Raw genomic sequence first — 21,183 nt, 5'->3', positions numbered from 1 at the left:
TGCTCGGTAATGTCTAATATGACAGACCTCCCCCCCCCCCCCCCCCCCGGAAATCATATAGGCACTGAATTGGAAATCGGCATTAAAAGCGGCAATGAAAATCCCACCTCAGATCTCAAACGCTGTCACTATCCCAGCAGCATCCCAACACAGTTTCCTAGTAAAAACACTGTGCTGTCTGAGTCATGCTGAATTGTCTTCAACCCGACCAAATCATGATAATTTAGCATCCGTGTATGCTTGTACATCTACGTTTGTGGCCACTGTTTGGAGTTTTCTGTCTATTGAAACTTTGGAGCAATGTGACGTCGTGGATTGCAGTTCTTATTAAAGAGAGGGTTAAGGTAATGTGATGTAAAAGAAGAAAGCATTTCCTCACATGAGCTACAGTACAAGTGTGTTTGCATTTATGTGTGCATACTTGATTAACACACTGTCTTTCTTTGTCTATGGCGAATGGAAATCTTCATGGCGAAGTATTTTATAAAGAACCCAGTAGAATATATTGAAAAACAGGAAGGCCAGGGGAAAACCGGCCCTCGATACCGTGTCAATCTTTTTGGCTCGGTCGATAAATAACTTTCTCATTTCCTCCGTGCTTTTCCGTCCTCCTGAAGGGACTCCCGGGGGATTCAGGGCAGTGTTTGCTGGGGCTCCTTGAGTGTTCAGTACAGTGACGGTATTGTTAGTGGTGGCCTTGGAGTCCTTGCTGTTGCTGGGAGTGGAGGTTACAGCAGCTGGAGAGGTCAGTCTGGTCTCATGTACTTCCCGTTCCTGTTGGACAGAGGAGAGCAGCAGGCATCTCATTGTATTACCTTCATTTATTGCACGCGCTTCTAAATTACCAAGATATTGGAGGAGCTCAATATACGGTTTTGTGAAATAAATAATATAATGTTGAAAAATTATTTTTTAAAAAAAGGATAATGCAGTGGAACCTCCAAAGTCTAACACAACCTTTTGTGTGACGCTGGTTGACTTCCAAATTGTTGTCATTTCAAAGTAAGTTTCCTATTGGAAATCAATTATAAATAGTCAATTAAGTTGTTCCACTTTTTTCACCAAAGTTAAGGTTTACAATTTATTCCATTATTTCCCCCCCCCACCCCCCTTATTGTTAACAGCAACTTTTCAAATTTGAATGACAATTAAAAATGTTAACATGTTACATAAAACATTGATTGTACAGTTAATAAAGGTATAATGACAAAAGCTTCACCCCCCCGAAAGGATAAATTACATTTACCATTTCTTTTCTTAATCCCAATAAATCAAAGGTTGACAAACTTCCCACAACAGATTGTGTTCAACCTTAGCGAATGAACTGTGTATTAAAGATGACTTGAATTCTTGATCAGGACACATGCTTGTCCTATACGGTATAATATGTAGACCGTAGAGTCCAACATGTTTTGTTTAATACCACAATGTACAGAACCACTAAAAGGTTTATGACCAATGTCACAAACAAACAACCATTCGCACTCACATTCACACCTACGGGCAAGTTTGAGTCTTCAATTAACCTAGCGTGCATGTTTTTGGGATGTGGGAGGAAACCGGAGTACCCGGAGAAAACCCACACAGGCACTGGGAGAACATGCAAACTCCAGACAGGCGGGGCCGGGATTTGAACCCCGGTCTTCAGAACTGTGAAGCAAATGTGCTAACCAGACACTCACAGTTCCGCCTGTGATTCATCTCGTTAAATGTAATTAGTTACTCCCCAACACTGGTGGTCATTGTTTACTGTGGGGTTGATTTACTAAGGGTTTGCATGTGCTAAAACGGATGCAAACTTGAAAGTTCATGCAAAACAGATGTGGAAGCTGATCTACTAATTGGACACATCCAGGATTGTATCTGCCACATGAGCAATATTATCTTAAAAAAGATAAATTTAGCATGCACAATGTGATTTATCAATCCTGAGATTGATTAAATACCGCGTCTGATAGGCAGGTACAAACCGGCACACACAGCGGTGGAGTCCATCCCATTTCATCGGCAAAACTCCTTTCAACTCTGTATTTCCTTGAAGCCAGGTCATTTCAGCGCAGTGTGACCATTGCTGCTGGCCTCTGCAGCGCAGTTTTTCAGGTGTCCTTTCCCAGTTTTAAATGCAATTTTACACAGGACGGCCAGATACATCCAATAGACTTGGGATGAGTTACAGCACTGTGAAAAAGCCCCCGTCTCAAATATATTTTTGCATAGTTTCCCCACTTTAATCTTTAAGATCATCAAACAAATGTAAATATCAGATGTAGATAACCCGAATAAAATGTACAATGCAGTTTTTAAACGGGGATTTGATTTATTCATGAAAAAAAGAGTATTCAAAGCTACCAGGACTACCTGTGTGAAAAAGTAATGGTCCTCCTTGTTAAGTCATGAATTATTATTATTAAAATTATTATTTTATATAAACCTGTCCTGTTCAGCTGCATGGCCTTGCAGAGTGGTGGATCTGTATGACTTTGTGTTGGAACAGTTTTGCTGTGCAATAGGGGAATTTGAAAACTCCCTCTGCCTATATATATATATATACATATTATTATTCTGTTTATTGAAAATGCAGGTGAACAGAAAATGGTTTTAGGAGTTAGGGAGTGGATAGAGTAGACAAGGGAACTAGGGGTGAGAACCAGAGCAGAATAATAGTGAGACACTCTCGACATTTGAACACAAGTAACATTACAACAGTCATTTGTAGATGGGGGGGTCACACACCTGTGTGGAGGACATGCAATAACTAACCAAGAGAAGAAGATAAGAGAGGAGAGAAAAGGGCAGGACAGGATGTGGGAAAATGAGCAAGGCAGTGCTATTGACGAGTGATGGGGTGGAATTTGTTTTTTGTGTCTAAACACCTGTAAGAACCTGTGAGTTGATTTGTTAGTATAGTCTGTGCTGTTGTTAGTAATTAAAGTAATTAAAGCCTGTCGTATGTCTATCGAACTTATTAGTGAACGAACACCATATCACATGCATGTTAGTCAACTGGTGTACGGAGACGGCACATTGAGGAAGGGTGAGCCCCCCCACCCTCCCACATGGGGGGCCGAGTCAGCGAGCCCGTCCAGCAGGGGACCCAACCAGGGGGATGCCACCGACCCCCCAGGACCTAGGGAGGTCCCGAGCCCGACCGAAGTGCCCCGACCAGTCCCAAACGGAGGGACACGGGCACCGTACCACCGCCCCCCACAAACCCCCAACCAGCAAGCCCCCCCTGCCCTCCCACCGCCCCACCCAAAAACGGTCATAGCCCACCAAAGCGAGCCCATGTTAAGGGCCCGTCGTGAGCAAGGATGGGCGAGGGCGCCGAGAGAGGGGAGAGGAAGGCAGGGCCCAAAGGGGAGGGGGGCGGAGCCCCACTCCTACGCAGCCTGACAACTGGAGGGTTGTTACAGGCCCCAGGAGTCAAGCCAACAGAAATGTCAAAATCCACCACCGACCCTATTACTATTATTAAGTCCCCGACTGGCAACCATTATCCCTGTACCGTGATTGTGTGTGGTGGGGTGTAGTGCATTAAAATTGGAGAAACTGGAGGAGGTGAGGCGAGACAGTCACATGCCAATATTGACCCACAACCGTCAACCCCCACCCAGGCCAACCAGCACCCAAAGGATGTGCGAATGTATGTAGTGCATTAAAAATCCGCAGGAGAAAGGCATGGTTGGTCAGAGAGTAGGCCGGAGTGCCGGGACACCTGGCCGAGTATCCTCCCCAGCCCAGCCTTGCCCTCCCCCACAGACGGGTGTATCATGTATTAAAACTGGAGGACCGGCAGAGCACTGAAGGGAGTGTGGGGGTGTGGGTGGGGAATTCGGGGGGGAGGGGGGGGGGGGGCGACCAGACGGGAAACCAGCACAGATGTGCCAGCACCCAGCCCGGTGCCCGCCCCACCATACCTGGTGCCAGTCCCCCAGGGGACCCTGAATGAGATATGAGTGTGCCCAATGTGCGGAGTACGTCCAGTGTGAGTACTAGAAATGTGCAGTGTGTGTGAAGTAAGAGGCTAGACTCTTGCGGGTCTGGCCTGGCCTGATCAGCCGGCATCCCACACACCCTACAGCTAATTCTGACCCCCACCCAAACCAACCATAGCCCAGTGACAGGGCCAGAAGGTGGGAGGGGCTGACACCAACCATGAGCCCTACGTCAGTCGGGGACCAGACACAGCCCGAGGGAGAGAAGGCCGATGACCACAGTGGCACGCTCTGGGGAGAGGGAAGAGGAGGGCACAGGCCTGGGACACAGCAGCACGGCTCCCAAGCCCCCACCCGGAGACCAGGACGAGACCCCCGGAGTAGGGCCAAGGCCACCACCCCGGCACCCGGGGACGGAGAGCAGCCCCAGGGTCGGCATCTGCCAGGAGGGCATGACAAAACCATACCCAAGAGGAGGAGGGGTAAAAAGGCCAGTATCCCCAAAGGCCGACCTCGCAGATCCAGAGGGATAGGGGTTAAAATGCATGCAAGTGACCCTATGGTGTGCACAGGGGTCTAAAATGACAAGAAATGATTTGGTCACATTACATTGGATTTACATTACACATGACATTACATTATTGTATGACATTCTTTCCCAGGCAAACAGAATCAAGCTTCAAGGTTCACCATTTTAATTGAAATGTAAACAACTTTTCTTAGTTAGCCATTTGCGTATTGCGTTTGGCAGAGATATTTTCGAGTGTTATATACTCTATGGAAAGCTCTTGCCATTGGTTAATGTTTATAGCTTGTTTATTTTTCCAGTTTATTGTTTTTTAGCAATAGCTAGAATTACAAGTATTGGTTGAGCATGTTTATTTGGAAAAATCTATACCTTTTATATCACCCATCATACAAAGATTAGGAGAAATCGGAATCAAAAAGTTCGAAATTGAGGAAGGTTTCTGTGCAACTAGTGCCCAGAAGTGCTGTACAGGTGTACAATGCCAACAAGCATGCAAATAAGCGTCTGGAGGGTTTTCAGTACAATGAGTGCATATGTTTGATTTTGAATAGCCCAATTTATGCATACTATATTGCGTAACGTGTGATCTATGGAGTACTTTGAACTGGATTAGCTGTAAATGTATGGTTTTTTTCATCGAGAATGCGTTTCTACAGAAACTACTTGTGCCCAGTAATCAATGTCAGTAGACACGAGAGGTCTGTTTCCCATTTTGCGACTGGTAAGTGTATTAAATTAGTCCTTGAGATTAATTTGTATACTTTTGAGAGTAGTACTCACGTGTTGAGAATCTTTTTAGGATTGTTGTTCTAACTTTATAGCATTGAAGGAAGTTACTACCTCTAATTTTAAATTCTTGGAATAAGCTTTCACATGGCATGAATGCATTATTTTTTAATAAGTGATGTAGGCGGTCAATTCCACTTTGTTCCCATGTGCTGCAGTAATGGGGTATTTCGTTATCTCAAAATCAGGATTGTGCCAGATTGGAGAGGAATGATATGTTGCTAACTGAGATTGGGTTGTTTCTCAACTTTTCCAACAAGTTGATAGAGTGGCAGAAATAATCGGATTCTTAAAACAATTGTGGCGTTTGAGACTTGTGCTGATAAATTGGAGGTCTGTAAGTTTGGTGCTATTGCAGTCTATCTGTTCTAGTTTCAGCCAAGATTGTTGTTCAACATTTGGATGTAACCATTTAATGGGGTACTGTATTTAGCCAGCTAAGTAATAGTGTTTGAAGTTGGTTGCATCAAGTCCCCCGTCTGCTTTACCTTTCTGAAGGGTAGCTAGGCTGATTCTATTTTTATTATTTTTAGAGTACAATTTTTAAAATGGCAGAGTCAAGCCTTTGAAACCATTTTAATGTGGGTTTGAATGGGATCATTGAAAATAAATAGTTAATTTGAGGTAACGTTTTCATTTTTACTGTAGCTATACGCCCTACAATTCAGATAGGTAGACTGTTCCAACGTTTTAAATCAACACAAATATTTTCCAGTAGAGCTACATGATTTAAATTATTATATCTGTAAGTTTTGCTGATATATTAATGCCTAGATATTTGATATTCCCAGTCGGAATAGGAAAGTTTGGATTTTGGGCTGCAGGATTCCATGAGTTAGTCGTTATAGGGAATATTATTGATTTTGACCAATTGATAGTGTAGCGAATATTGGTTTTGGATAAAACGTAATTCATTTAGGAGAAAAAAAAATTAAGCTAAACCGGGAGCTTAGCTTGATTTTACGTGTAACGTTATAACCAAACTATTTTGGTCTCGAAAAGGGGCATCACATGTCTTTTTATACGTGTAGATTCTCGGAAAAGCGACGAAAAACCTCTACGTCTCATAGTCTGAAGGTTGCACCAGGAATGAAATACGAGTCCTTGATTCCATTGGTCTCTTGTTGTACTCAATCACACATACAATACAGGTAGGGGGATTTTACTGAATATTTAATTAAATCTACAAGCGAAACAACTACAGGGAAACAATGCAGAGAGGAAAAAAAACAAGGTACAGGTAAACATTCGTAAAGCAGGTCGAACTTGTGATGTAGGTGTGAAGTGAGAGTGTGCAAGTGGCTATGCGGAAGCTGGGAATTCCTGTTACCGCTCTTCTAAACCCAAATTGTACCTAGGAACAGCACGCTGCACATACATTGCGTAGAACAAGATTTAGACAGGCTAGTCGGTCTCCCAGGTGGCTGAGCCGGGTCGAGGAACAAGTGTCGTTGATAAAAAAAAGGAAGGAAGGAAAAGATGAAGGCAAAAACGGAGAAAAACAAGGGTAGGGTGGCCGAAGCGCTTTGGTGACGGTGTTCGTCACGGCTCAGAGAAAACTTGCGTCACACTTCCTTCTGAACAGATCTGTTATCCGTAAAGCTACCGCACACACACCAAAGCGTGGTTTCGGGGCGGGGCAGAGTTCTTCTGTCCTCTACGTTCCTTTGTGTGTGTCTCCACCGCCTCGGGGTGGGAGGTGGGGTTCCTTGGCTGTACGGCAGTTTCGGCTATATGCCGAATGGGCTTCGGCCTTTTATGCAAAGGAGAGAGAGGGGCTGGCCAAGGGACCACAAAAGGGGAGACAGAACGCGCCTCTTAGTATTAATTTTCCTCCTAGGATTATTTGTGGTTTTAAACCAGTGGGAATAAAAGGTTAATTATTGGATCTAAGCTAAAGAAATCAATTCCCAGTTTTGCACTGTCACGCACACACACCCTGGTTAATCTATGCAATGTGTGTTTCAGTTTTATGTGGTAGTTGAGAGCATTTAATATTTGCAATGTGGCATTTGTGTTGTGTGGGGTGAAACATCTCATTTGATTCAAAATATATCATTAATATCCTGTGGTGATTGAGTAAATTTGCCATCTGAATCTTGGACAGATGTAATTAGTGTTTTTTCTTTGTTACGTTGAAGTAATTATTATTATTTATTTTTTTTGAATACATTTTTCTGATTTATTATTGTGCTCGAAATTATGTATCTTAGCTGTTGGAGTAGGAACTTTCTTTTTGATAATATGCAATCAAGTTGTTGTTTAGCATTATAAAGTTTATTCCTAAATAGGTGTGTAAATCAGTTCATTGCATATCGCTCCGTGAGTTGTTTGATTTTTATCTCCAATTTTCTTTCTAATTTTTGTTCTTGTGTTTTCTTGTAGGAAGAGTATGAAATGATTTTGCCTCTAATTACAGCGTTCCCTGTTTCCCAAAGTAAGAATTGGGATATAGTTGTGGAATAATTCATATCTAGAAAATCTTCCCATTCTTTCCTTACAAATATATCGAACTCTGGATCTTTCAGTAGAGAAGTAATAAAGCGGCAGGTTGGAGAAGGTATCATTTTTTATTCAAGTTTGAGGCAGAGAGAAATTGGAGCATGATCGCTAATTATTACTGGATGTATTTTAGATGTGCTGTTTTGAGCAATTGATTTATTTGTGAGAATGTAATCAATTCTAGAGAAGAAGCGGTGAACTGAAGAAAATAAAGTGTATTCCTTTTTGATAGATTTTTTATTCTCCATATACCTAATATAATTTATCTAATATACGGGAAGACTGTGATTGTTTGGATTTTTTTGAATTTGAGCAGCCTATGGTTGTATTAAGTACTATAGTAAAGTCACCACCTATAATAATTGTTGAAACAGCTGACAAATAGGTCAGATTTGAAAAAAAGTGTGTGAATAAATCAATCATCAATATTAGGGGCGTATACATTAACTAATGTGTATAATTGTTATAAGTGAACGTGGGCCAATCTGTGTGAGTGTATCATCTATGTGTGTGGGAAAGGGAGATAACACTCAGAAATATTATATGTCTAACGGGAACTTTCTTACTGTGTAGCTGGTAATATAAGTTGTGTTAGGAGGTATTATGTATTGAGGTATTGAACGTGTTGTATATGAGTTCAGCATAGAAAAAAACAATGAAACGGAATACAAGGGAATATATCACGACTAAAACATACAACCCCAATTCCAATGACGTTCGGACATTGTGTTAAACAAATAAAAACAGAATACAGTGATTTGCAAATCATGTCCAACCTATATATAATTGAATACACTACAAAGACAAGATATTTAATGTTCAAACTGATAAACTTGATTGTTTTTAGCAAATAATCATTAACTTTGAATTCTATGGCTGCAACACGTTCCAAAAAAGCTGGGACAGGTGGCAAAGAAGACTGAGAAAGTTGAGGAATGCTCATCAAACACCTTTTTGGAACATCCCACAGGTGAACAGGCTAATTGGGAACAGGTGGGTCCCATGATTGGGTATAAAAGGAGCTTCCCTGAATTGCTCAGTCATTCACAAGCAAAGATGGGGCAAGGTTCACCTCTTTGTGAACAAGTGTGTGAGAAAATAGTGGAACAGTAGAAGGACAATGTTCCTCAATGTACAATTGCAAGGGATTTAGGGATTTCATCATCTACGGTCCATAATATAATCAAAAGGTTCAGAGAACCTGGAGAAATCACTGCATTTAAGCGGCAAGGCCTAAAACCAACATTGAATGCCCGTGACCTTCGATCCCTCAGGCGGCACTGCATCAAAAACCGACATCGATATAAAGGATAGGGTGTAAAGGATATCACCACATGGGCTCAGGAACACTTCAGAAAACCAACACCCAGAAACGCCGCCGGCTTCTCTGGGCCAAAGCTCATCTAAGATGGACTGATGCAAAGTGGAAAAGTGTTCTGTGGTCCGACAAATCCACATTTCAAATTGTTTTTGGAAATTGTGGACGTTGTGTCCACAAGAAAAGAACCATCCGGACTGTTATGGACGCAAAGTTCAAAAGCCAGCATCTGTGATGATATGGGGCTGTGTTAGTGCCAATGGCATGGGTAACTTAAACATCGGTAAAGCCACCATTAATGCTGAAAGGTACATGCAGGTTTTGAAGAAACATATGCTGCCATCCAAGCAACGTCTTTTTCATGGACGCCCTTGCTTATTTCAACAAGACAATGCCAAACCACATTCTGCACGTGTTACAACAGTGTGGCTTCGTAGTAAAAGAGTGCGGGTACTAGACTGGCCTGCCTGCAGTCCAGACCTGTCTCCCATTGAAAATGTGTGGCGCATTATGAAGCATAAAATACGATAACAGAGACCCCGGATTGTTGAACAGCTGAACCTGTACATCAACCAAGAATGGGAAAGAATTCCACCTACAAAGTTCAACAATTAGTGTCATCAGTTCCCAAATGTTTACTGAATGTTGTTAAAAGAAAAGGTGATGTAACACAGTGGTAAACATGACCCTGTCCCTGCTTTTTTGGAACGTGTTGAAGCCATAAAATTTGAAGTGAATGATTATTTGCTAAAAACAATAAAGTTTATCAATTTTAACATTAAATATGTTGTCTTTCTATTGTATTCAATTCAATATAGGTCGAACATGATTTGCAAATCATTGTATTCTGTTTTTATTTATGTTTAACACAACGTCCCAACTTCATTGGAGTTGGGGTTGTACATATGCGTACGGTGGGGACAGGGAGGTGGGGGTGATCATTTGGTAAGTTCCCCCACTTACCCGCGGGGGGTGCCATAAAGAAAGGAAAAATATGTACCCAAGAGAAAAATAAGTAAAAAGAAAACAAGGTAAATGACCCATGTCTGTGAGTGGAGGGTGCAATACGACGTGCGCAATTCCCCCTTTTTTTCCCCCTAAACAAATTACTACACATTTTTTCGACACTACAGACCCTTTTCAAAACATTTGTTGATCATGGAAACGTTTATTTCCATAATTCCATTCAAAAAGTTTAACTTTCATATAGTATAGATTCAGGGCCCACAATTTAAACAATTCGAAGTATTTATTTGTTTATTTTTACATAATTTTGGCTTCAGCTCATAAAACTCACGGAATCAGGAATTTGAAAAATTAGAATACTGTGAAGAAATCAGCCCAAATTTTGCAGGCCATAAATGTATTAAACTGAGTGTCATACACTAATCATCTACTAAACTCCAAGCACTTACACAGGTTCCCGCAGGTGTCATTAAATTGCTTCAGTTTGGTTCAATTTTCTCAGTTGGGTTCAATATGGGGAAGACTGCAGACTTTACAACTGGCCAGAAGACCATCATTGATAACCTCCAAAGGATGGGTAAGCCACAAAGGTTAATACCTAAGGAGGCTGGCTGTTCACAGAGTGCTGTGTCCAAGCATATCAATGGAAAGTCGAGTGGAAGGACAAAATGTGGCAGATGAAGATGCACCAGCAAAAGAGATGACCGTGAGCTTCAGCGGATTATCAAACAGAGAAGATTCAAGAATCTAGCAGAGATCCAGAAAGAGTGGAATGAGGCGGGAGTCACAGCTTCAAAAACTACCACATTCAGATGCATCTTGGAGATGGGCGACAACTGTTGGGTCCCTCGGGTCAAGCTACTTCTGAGTCTGAGCCAACGCAGGAAGCGTCTCAACTGGGCCAAGGAGAAGAAGAACGGGACTGTTCGCCAGAGGTCCAAAGTCTTCTTTTCCGATGAAAGAAAAGTGTGCCTTTCATTCGGGAATCCAGATCCAAGGGTTTGGAGGAAGACGGGTGAAGACCAGAACCCAAGCTGCTTGAGGTCCAGTGTGAAATATTTGGAATGATTTGATTTGTCATGATTTGGGGTGAAATGTCCAGTGCAGGTGTTGGCAAACTCTGCTTTCTTAAATCCAAGGTCACCACAACAGTCTACCAGAATATTTTAGAGGACTTCACGATTCCTTTTGTTGAGGATCTGTATCGAAATGCAGATTTCATCTTCCAGCAGGACCTGGCCCCTGCCCATACCACCAGAAGCACCAAAACCTGGTTTGGAGCCCATGCCATCACAGTGCTTGACTGGCCGGAACTAAACCCCATTGAGTATATATGTGGTAATATCAAGAGGAAAATGAGGGGTACCTGACCCAAAAACAAAGAAGAACTGACAGCAAGCATCAAGGAAATCTGGGCTTCCATAAGTCCCAGGCAATAACACAGGCTGACTGCTTCAATGGCACGGCGCATTGAGGCAGTGATTAAAGCAAAGGGAGTATTGAAGTAGTATTAGTATACTACTATTATAGTATTGAAGATTAAGTATCGTTTTGAAAGTACCATATTTTGATTGATTTAATGTGACCCTAATTTATTTCTTTTTTTTCCTCCAAAATCTGAGAATGATTTCTTCACAGTATCCTAATTTTATGAATTCCTGATTTCATGGGTTTTATTATCTGGAAGCCAAATTATGTAAATATAAACAAATAAATTCTTGAAATAGTTTACAATGTGGACCCTGAATCTATAATTTATGAAAATGCAACTTTTTGAATGGAATTATGAAAATAAATAAAATTTTCCATGATATTAAATTTTTTAGAAAGGGTCTGTATATACCAAATATTAGAGCATACTTGAAATAAATACTCATCTATTAGAAGAGCCAAGGGGTGACTTTGGAATCACGGAACAGTTGATCGTCTATGTATAGTTTGTCCTCAACTAGTGAGGCGCATTTTCTTTGTTGCCGGCAATTCTTAATTAGAGGACACATGAGTTTGGGTCATTCGATTTTGCGTGGAAACTGGTCATTCATCCCAAATTGTGTACCCTTCAGCTCCCGTCTTTTTGACTTTACAAAGACTTTCTGGTCGAAATGTTCAAATTTGGCGATGATTGGACAGGGAGGAATGACTCCCTCCTCACGGTCCTCCTAGCCTGTGTACTCGGTGAAAAGTGATATTAGCGAGTGTCTCCTTCGGGATTGTCAGCGCTGTCGACATGAAGTTTTTTACTTGAGCCTCTGGATTATCAGGTGTACTCCCGGAAATGCTGGAAAAGATGAGGTTATTCCGCATGCTTTTGAATCCAAATCCAGCATTGCTCCTTTGATTTGTTTTGTTTTCTTTCTTGAGAACTTCTACTTCTGTTGCCATCGCTTTCATGGCTGACTGAAGTTCAGCAATGTCTTCTTTTAGCGCTCTGACTTGTTGGTGCGTGAACTCCAAGCGGGTTTTGAGCTCCTTAATCTCCTGGTGTAATAGATCGAGAAGTGATAGCTTCTTGTCTATGGAGGAGAGGACTTGAATATGGGCGTCGGGAGAGCAAAGTTGTAAATATTCAGTGCTAGTAGACGGGTTAAGGCCTCCTGAAACTCCCGCGGTTGCGCGGCCAACAGCGCCCGCATTGCATCACGTGACCGACGAATTGGCCCGCGTCGCTTAACACGCACACGGCAAAAATTGTTGCTGCGCGTTGAATGCCGGGGAGATCATCTCTCGTGATTGGTCTGTTTTAGTCACATGCTGTGATGATCTAATCAGCGTTCCTCCCGGTTCCACATCGCACCTACGCCGCCGCCTTCTCGATCGATTTTGCAGCATAATTAAACGTATTATCTGGTCATCTAGGTCCATTTGTTCGAGCAGACTCTGTTCCACGGTCGCCATTGTTGTTGCTTTGTTCCTTGTTACGGAAAGGAAAGTAAAAACGGCTACCGGAAATGGCCACAAAATGCAGAGGAAAGTCCACCTTTTGGCGTCCTAGCCAATACCAGCTGTAGCGACACCCCCGACTTGGAGGAGAGCTGCTTCACACTTTCAAAACAGCGCACGTGGGTTGCACTTGAGTATAAAGGCAAACTGATTGCCGTCCACGCGAGTACAAAGAAGCCTTTAGCCTTTCGTCTTTTCAGCGGATTGCTGCAGTCGTTATAGTGGGTTCCGCTGGCTTGCATGATGAAGCGATCGAAAGATCCGTCGATGAGATCTCCCAAGTGGTTCCACACTGGTATCTTGGCGTCAGCAGGGATTGGAAAAAAGTAATCAATAATAATCAGCCCCGTATTAAGAGAAAAACAAAAATGGATGAGGGGGAAATTAAGTCTCGGGGTTGCTAATCTTATTTTGCAGCGTAGCCGGCAACATCTCGTGTGGGAAATCTTGCAGTCTCTTGCGGTGTCAGAGCATGTCGCACGTCACAGCCTCCTGAATTAAGTCTGGCTAATCATATTTTTTTGGTTCATTCGCACTGACCACACCCAATATTCGACCATCTGCTCATGACCTCAAGCTGAAGTACAGTTGGGTTCTACAGCAGGATAACAATCCAAAACACACCAGCAAGCCACCTTCTGAATGGCTTAAAAAAATAAAATGAATATTGTGGTGTGGCCTCGTCAAAGTCTGGACCTGATTGAAATGCTGTGACATGACCTTAAAAAGGCCATTAATGCTGGAAAATCCTCCAGCGGGAAGAGTTGGCCAAAATATCTCCACAGAGATGTAAAATACTCATTGCCAGTTATCGAAATGCTTAACTTCAGTTGTTGCTACTCAGGGTGGCCAAACCTGTTATTAGGTTTATGGGGAAATTACTTTTTCCACACAGGGCCAAGTAACTTTGAATTCTTATTTTTCCCTAATAAATAAAATCATTTTAAAACTGCATTTTATGTTTACCGGGGTTATCTGGTCTCATATTTAAATTTGGTTTGATGATCTTAAATATTAAAGTGGGGGAAACTGCAAAAAATAGGAATTTGAGAAGAGGGCTAATACTTTTTACTTTTTACTTTTAAATCAAACAAAACATGGCTTTTATTCAGTTGCTTCGCCAAATTTCTTTTCTGTAACTCAGTGATATGATTGTTTGCCCCTTCCACTAACATTTACAATTCCATCACTTCAAACTTCATTTTGTTCTTATGGTGCTTTCCCAAACTTTTCTGGTAAAAAAATATCAGAGCTACCTAAAGTGCAAAACCCTCTTAAATACGGCAGACTTTACACCTGCTGCCAACAGCGTGCGCAATCTGTTACAGTGAGTGAACACGCAATTTTCCTCCCCGCTATTTTGGATGTAAATCAAACATAGCAATCTTAGTAGATCACGTGCAACACGCCCACCATCAGTGCGAGCAATCTGGTAGCGTGGACACGCAATTTAGCACACGCTATTTGGGATCTGAGTTAATCTGGCCATATGTGTTTGGATTTGACTGTGTCTGGTATTTGCTCACAATACAAGCAATTATGTACTGTATTTAAAACATGACAAAAAAGGTTGGTGCAATGTTTAAAATATTTTGATTATATTGAAGAATATTGTCTTAACATTTTTCTCTTACTGACATTCTCCTCACAACCATGTCCACATCTCCTCTTGACCATCTTATTTCCTCGCAGGAATGCTGGTGAAGGCGCACAATACACTGGTTGCATTATGCTACATGCACATGCAGGTACATGCTGACACACTCCATGTATTGTGCCATTCATTACCCTGTAGTTGGTGCTGTAGATGTTGGTCATAGATCCATAGAGAGGGTCTGATGCCTTGAGGCCGTTGCCAATGTTAACACGATGGAGGGATTCGGCTAGCTCATCTGCATCAACTGCACCTCCACTGTTCTACCAGTCGACAGCATGCACACCAGTAATCAACAGAGAGAAACCAAAAGGGGAAAATAAAAAACATCCAACACCAAGTATGGGATATACTCATTCATTCAGTCAATGTACTCTACATTATCGTTAAATTTTAAGTCACTATGTTTCTTTGTGACATTTTATTGGTGTGGATCTAATTCTAAACTACCTGCTACAGTTTTAGTAAAATTGACAATAGACATACAGTATACTTACAACTACAGATATGTTAAATCTACATTATTACATTTTACATACTTGATATTTTTCGCCCATATTCATCATGCATTATTTGTAATATTTATCTATACATGGTAAAGCATTCTATATAACACTAGCCTTCTCATTTACAATATGTTTTATATGTTAGTTTTAAGCTATATTTTGAAAAAGAAGCCTAAAGGAGAAAACTGCTTGAGAAATATAATTTCCTCGCCAATAATTTGCGGTCTGATTTACAACTCAGCTTTGTTTTGTTCAGCAGAGAGAAGTGGTATACAGTGAACCCTCGTTTATCGCGGGAGTTAGGTTCAAGGACTGGCCGCGAAAAGCGAATTTCCGCGAAGTAGAGACACCATATTGATTTCATTATTTAACGTGTATTTTGACCTTTTAAAACCTTCTCTATCATATTATTCATAGGCTCATCATATCATAGGATATCACATTATTGCACACTACTTAAAATTGAATTGAAATTGAAATTGAAAATTGAACCAAAGTTTAACACAAAGAAACACAAACGATCACAAACACAGCACACCGTAAAATACAACCACGCGATGTGTAGGCTTGATGCTAAAAGAAAGGCGAGACTCCGAGATGGGACAAGGAGAGATGCTGGGCAACAGTCAAAGTGCCAATCACAGCTCCGATTAGAAAATGTAATGCTGCGATTGGTCCTCTTCTTCCCATGGACCAACAGCAGCCTGTGTACAATGCGCTATGTCACCAAGATGTGATGCTTTGTGTTATGCAAGACGCTTTCCATTTTTACACGAGGAAATACAATTTATTATTAATATATTAAAGAATTTAAGGGGGAATTTTGGGTGTTCACTTATCTCGATTTTTCCAGAACATTCGCGAAATAATGTCCATATATATATAACTTAAAAACCCTGCGAAGTCGTGAATCTGCGATAGTCGAACCACGACGTAGCGAGGGTTCACTGTAATCTAAAATGGAACAAATATATGTTCCACCATTTTTCCATAACATTGAACAGAAGTAAGCATTTCTTCTGCATTAAATATTAAATACCTGCTGCATGTTGACTGAATGCTGAGTTGATTCTCTCTATACACAAAAATTAAGGCATGTGCACACATAGCCACAAGTTGGTGCTCAAGCACGTGTCCTTTTGACCTTGAAAAAAAGGGCCCTTTTTGCTTCAGCCACTATTTTATAAATTCATCAATATATAATTTTAAATTACCCTCTATGTCCTCAATTTTACCCAAAGTGTTTCGTACAGGACTTTATTTGAGTCCTTGACAGAATTGTACATATACTCATTATACTTGTACATATACTAATTTGAACAGGGGTGATTTGAATTTTTATATCCAATCTAGCCTCTTTTCCTACCTCCTTTGTTAATAGTTGTATTATTGACTGTGTTGATTGTGTTAACAGAAATAAATACATGTTAAATACATCATACTGTATGTAAGTATGAATAATTTTGGCGATGGGTGCCTTTTCTTTCGTTATTTTATTTTTTAGCTTGAGCACCTGTCCCCCAAAATGTCTGCGCACATGCCTGTAAAAATCACGCACCAACATCAGGCTCATCCTGTTTAGATGACTTGTCAAAAAACAACAACGCAACTAGTGTGATGCAGCCATGCAGAGCCATGCACTAACACAGAATGAGGTGGGAAACTTAATCATGCTCAGTCATCATTTCATGTTACTGCGAGCATACTGCAATACGAGCATGCCACCACAGGGAGGTAGCCTCGAATCGGATGTCTTTAAGATGACAAAGATAACTTGACTATCCTATTTTATTGTATGCTTGTTGAAAATACACACATAGAGGAGCATTTCCCACAACCCCCCCACCCAACCCCGAGTATCTTTCCATACCTTGCTCTTCTTGGGATTTCGCTTGAATCGTAGCAGCTCTTTATGTTGCCTTGACACAAAATTAACCGCAGCATACTCCAACAGTGCAGAGAAAACAAACAGTAGACACACTGCCATCCAGATGTCTATGGCCTTGACATAGGAGACCTGTGAGATACACACAACTAATAGTTAAGGCCCCGATTTGGATATGGACCGAGGAATGTGTTCATGCTCAATTAATTCATACGAAAAGCCCACATAACCGTCACTGTCAAACATAAGTCATAAGTTTGACAACATAGCCCTGGTATACTGTCCTAAAAACTTTTCAAACATTATTTTAGGGTAGGAGCTACTGGTTGTGCAACTGATGCCTGTAATGTCAGAGGATGTGACCCATTTTTTAAAAATGAAATTATGCCGTATTCAGACATGCGTAACATAGTGGAGTGCAAAACTCTGTTTGGCACTGGGAACATGATAAACCTCCTTGCGCCTCAACAGACGCATACACATACTTTTTATGTGGTCTATGTGTACAGTATGTGTGAGAGAAATGGGCATGCTGAATAAGGGTTACATAAAGTGCTCCATGTCTGATTTTTTTCTCATGCATACTAGATACCAGAAGAAAAACAAAGGGCTCTCTCTCACATGCACACACACGCACACACACACAAACACACACACACACACACAACAGATAAACAGTGTGCTTAATCAACACATCCTTGAAATCAAATTAGATTCCATAAAAAGACAACAGCAAATAAATCTAGAATAATGACATTCTTAGTTGTTGGACAACAGTATAAATTGGAATATATGAGGGCCCAGCCATCCAAAATATAATAAATGGTATGTAGTGACAATGTCATTGGTCTGCTATACGACTGAAATAATTATAATATATTAGAATATTGTTACCACTCTCATTTCCACTTTGTTGTTTTATAGTTGAGATGTCATGGTCAGAGTGTAAGCCTTTGTAAGACACATAAAAAAAAAAAAAGGGAAAAAAAAAGCTCAAATACATGCAGTATCAATTAAGTCCTATATTATTTCTGTGTACTGAATTCTATTACATATTCAATATTTGGTTTTGTAGTTTTGTCAGTCTGGTCTACAAAGCGAAGCCAATTGCCAGTAATTTAAATGAATACTGTAAGTAAACACTGCTATCATGTAATTGCAGTGACCAGCTCATGCACTGTAATGAGAGTCATTGACTTTAATAATTGATTCCTATGCATCCGCTCATCTGAGCCGATTTCCAGTATAATGCCATCCGCAAGCTTTGAGTTAAAAACCTCCTCTAACTGTCCAATTGTGTTTGGATGGCAGGAGGTGTGAGAAGCATCTGAATGAATGCCATCCAAACAAAAGCTAAACAATAAAATGCTCCAAAACTGACCTTTGGCAATGAAGTCCTGGAGCCTGAGCTCTGTGTTGTCATTGTGAGGACAGTAGTGATGCCAAGCGCCACTCTGGCTGGGGCTGCATCCATGTTAATCCAAAAGGAGACCCATGATAGAATAACAATCAGCAGAGACGGGATGTACATTTGGATCAGGTAGTAGCCCATCTGACGCTCCAAGTGGAACCGCACTTCAATACAAGTAAATTTACCTATAACAAGGCACATATCCAACACAACATAGTTATCAGCACTTTTTGGTTGTCTAACAACACAGTGGTTCTTAAACCTTTTGGAGGGACTGAACCCTGCAAGTTTCACATGCACATTCACGGAACCCTTTGTAATTGCAAAAAGAAAATATGGTTTATTTCAAATTCAAAACAGGTACATACAGTATATTTGATTTTTGCACAAAATAACCCACACAAGGCGGCCCGGTGGGCGACTGGTTAGCACATCTGCCTCACAGTTCTGAGGACTGGGGTTCAAATCCCGGGCCAGCCTGTGTGGAGTTTGCATTTTCTCCCCGTGCCTGCATGGGTTTTTTCCGGGCGCGCCGGTATTCTCCCACATACCAAAGACATGCATAGATTGAAGACTCCAAATTGATCGTAGGTGTTAATGTGAGTGCGAATGGTTGTTTGTTTCTTTGTGCCCTGCGATCTGCTGGCAACCAGTTCAGGGTGTACCCCGCCTCCTGCCCGAAGATGGCTGGGATAGGCTCTAGCACCCCCGTGACCCTAGTAAAGATAAGCGGAAGATGACGGAAGATGAATGAATGAATGAATGAATCACCCATCCATCAGTTGCACGCAAAATGAGTGTTTAAAGAACAAAACCAGCAAAACAAATTTCACACAAAAACAAAAATAGAATTCAAAGCAAAATTACTGTAAATAAATACGTATTTTGCTTTTGCCTTTCACCTTTGCAGGTGCCAGTCTCATATCATTTTTACAACAAAATTATTTCCTTTTCTTTGTTTTTATGACGGTAATCCTCGAAAAGGATTGTTTGCTAAAATACGCCTGGTGCTAGCTTGCCCATGTTTGGAAGAGGCTGAATTACCATGGATGCTTTTCCCACTTGGTGGTCTACTGCTTTCATAGATACGAGCAATAGGTAGATATGACTTGGGCTGTCACAATCAAATGTGTTTTAGAATCAATTAATCTATCGACTCATCCATCGAGTAATCTCCCTCCTCCATGCCCCCCAATTTTATTTTGAAATTATTATTGTTATTTTTTTACTACTACCATGCATTTTATTCTCATCCTCAAACTGTATGTTGGCACGATTGAGTGTCTGGTATTAATGCAGTGCGCAGAATGTTACTTGATCGTGAGTTGGACTGAATGAATAGAAGTGCCTGCTACTATCTTTTATACTTGATTGACTTGATTGATATACTTGATTCATGTCCGGTTCTTGAGTGCACCTGAATTTCCTTGTATCACGTCTTCATCCATCCATCCATCCATTTTCTGAGCCGCTTCTCCTCACTAGGGTTGCGGGCGTGCTGGAACCTATCCCAGCTGTCATTGGGCAGGAGGCGGGTTACACCCCGAACTGGTTGCCAGCCAATCGCAGGGCACATACAAACAAACAACGTCAGAGCGTGCGGAAACTGGTACGAACAGGCGGTTTGGAGGCCCAGTTTTGGGTTCCAGGTAAGTCTTTTGGGCCACCTTAACCACCTGTTCGATCTGCCAAGTGGCTGCTCCAACGAAGCACGAGGAAGCAAGTATGGGTTCCAGTTTGTCAGGGCTGGTGGGGGTGAGTAAAGTTGAGACAGGGCATCTGGTTTGCTGTTTTTGGAGCCAGGACGGAAGGAGAGATTGAAATTTAACCTGCTCAAGAAGAGAGCCCAGCGAGCTTGTCGAGGGTTAAGGCGTTTGGCGGAACGGAGGTAAGAGAGATTTTTGTGGTCTGTCCAAGTGATGAATGGTAGTTCAGTCCCCTCCAGCCAGTGGCTTCACTCTTCCAAGGCCCATACAATGGCCAGTAGCTCTCGGTTGCTGACATCGTAGTTCCTCTCGGCAGAGGACAGACGACGGGTAAAAAAAGGCACAGGGGTGAAATTTCTGGGTTCTGGGGTCTCGCTGCGAGAGGACAGCCCTTGCCCCCTTGTCCGAGGCGTCAACCTCAACCACAAACTGTAGTGAGGGGTCGGGGTAGCAAAGAATGGGCGCACTGGTGAACAGGGTCTTGAGTTGACTGAATGCTTGGGATGGTGCCAGGGTCCATTGAAAGAGGGAGCTGGTGGATGTGAGGCTAGTGAGGGGAATAGCGACCTTGCTGTAATTACGGATGAATCGACGGTAGAAAATTGGCGAATCCAAGGAAAACGTAGTTCTTTGCGGGTGGTGGGAGTGGACCAGTTAACGACTGCTTGGATCTTGGCATGGTCGGTTGTAGTTGTCCTCTGGAGATGAGCTAGCCCAGGAGGTGTACGGATGAGAGGTGGAATTCGCACTTTTCAGGTTTAACATACAGACGGTTTTCAAGGAGACGCTGAATGACTTGGCGGACATGGATAGGGTGTTCTTCGGGGAGCGGGAGAAAATTAGGATGTCATTGAGGTATAAAAACACGAACCGGTTGAGCATGTCATGGAGGATGTCAGTAATAAATGTTTGGAAAACTGCAGGGGCGTTGGTCAAACCGAATAGCATGACCAGATACTCGAAGTGTCCGAGAGGGGTATTGAAGGCGGTCTTCCATTCGTCCCCCTCTCGGATACGGATGAGGTGGTAGGCATTTTGTAGATCC

The 21,183-nt window shown here is 41.9% G+C and overlaps 1 protein-coding gene across 5 annotated transcripts in view; it reads right to left on the bottom strand.

The window, feature by feature from the left end:
* Positions 1-35: 35 nt before the first annotated feature.
* The window catches only part of glra3 (glycine receptor, alpha 3), a 111,043-nt gene continuing 89,895 nt past the window's right edge, over positions 36-21,183 (bottom strand). For 4 of the 5 annotated variants that reach the window (XM_061679832.1, XM_061679831.1, XM_061679833.1 and 1 more), the window contains 4 exons: positions 18,403-18,617; positions 17,007-17,153; positions 14,765-14,893; positions 36-774 (listed from right to left, as the gene is read on the bottom strand). In XM_061679832.1, coding sequence (XP_061535816.1) covers positions 448-774; positions 14,765-14,893; positions 17,007-17,153; positions 18,403-18,617 — 818 coding nt within the window. In that variant the 3' untranslated portion in view covers positions 36-447. The remainder of the gene's footprint in view (positions 775-14,764; positions 14,894-17,006; positions 17,154-18,402; positions 18,618-21,183) is intronic. The other variant, XM_061679835.1, reaches the window with a different exon arrangement.

This window comes from Phycodurus eques, chromosome 6, assembly GCF_024500275.1.
Source record: "Phycodurus eques isolate BA_2022a chromosome 6, UOR_Pequ_1.1, whole genome shotgun sequence".
NCBI classification, from domain to species: domain Eukaryota; kingdom Metazoa; phylum Chordata; class Actinopteri; order Syngnathiformes; family Syngnathidae; genus Phycodurus; species Phycodurus eques.
The sequence above is the reverse complement of the archived record's forward strand: the minus strand, read 5'-3'. Positions and strand labels throughout refer to the sequence as shown.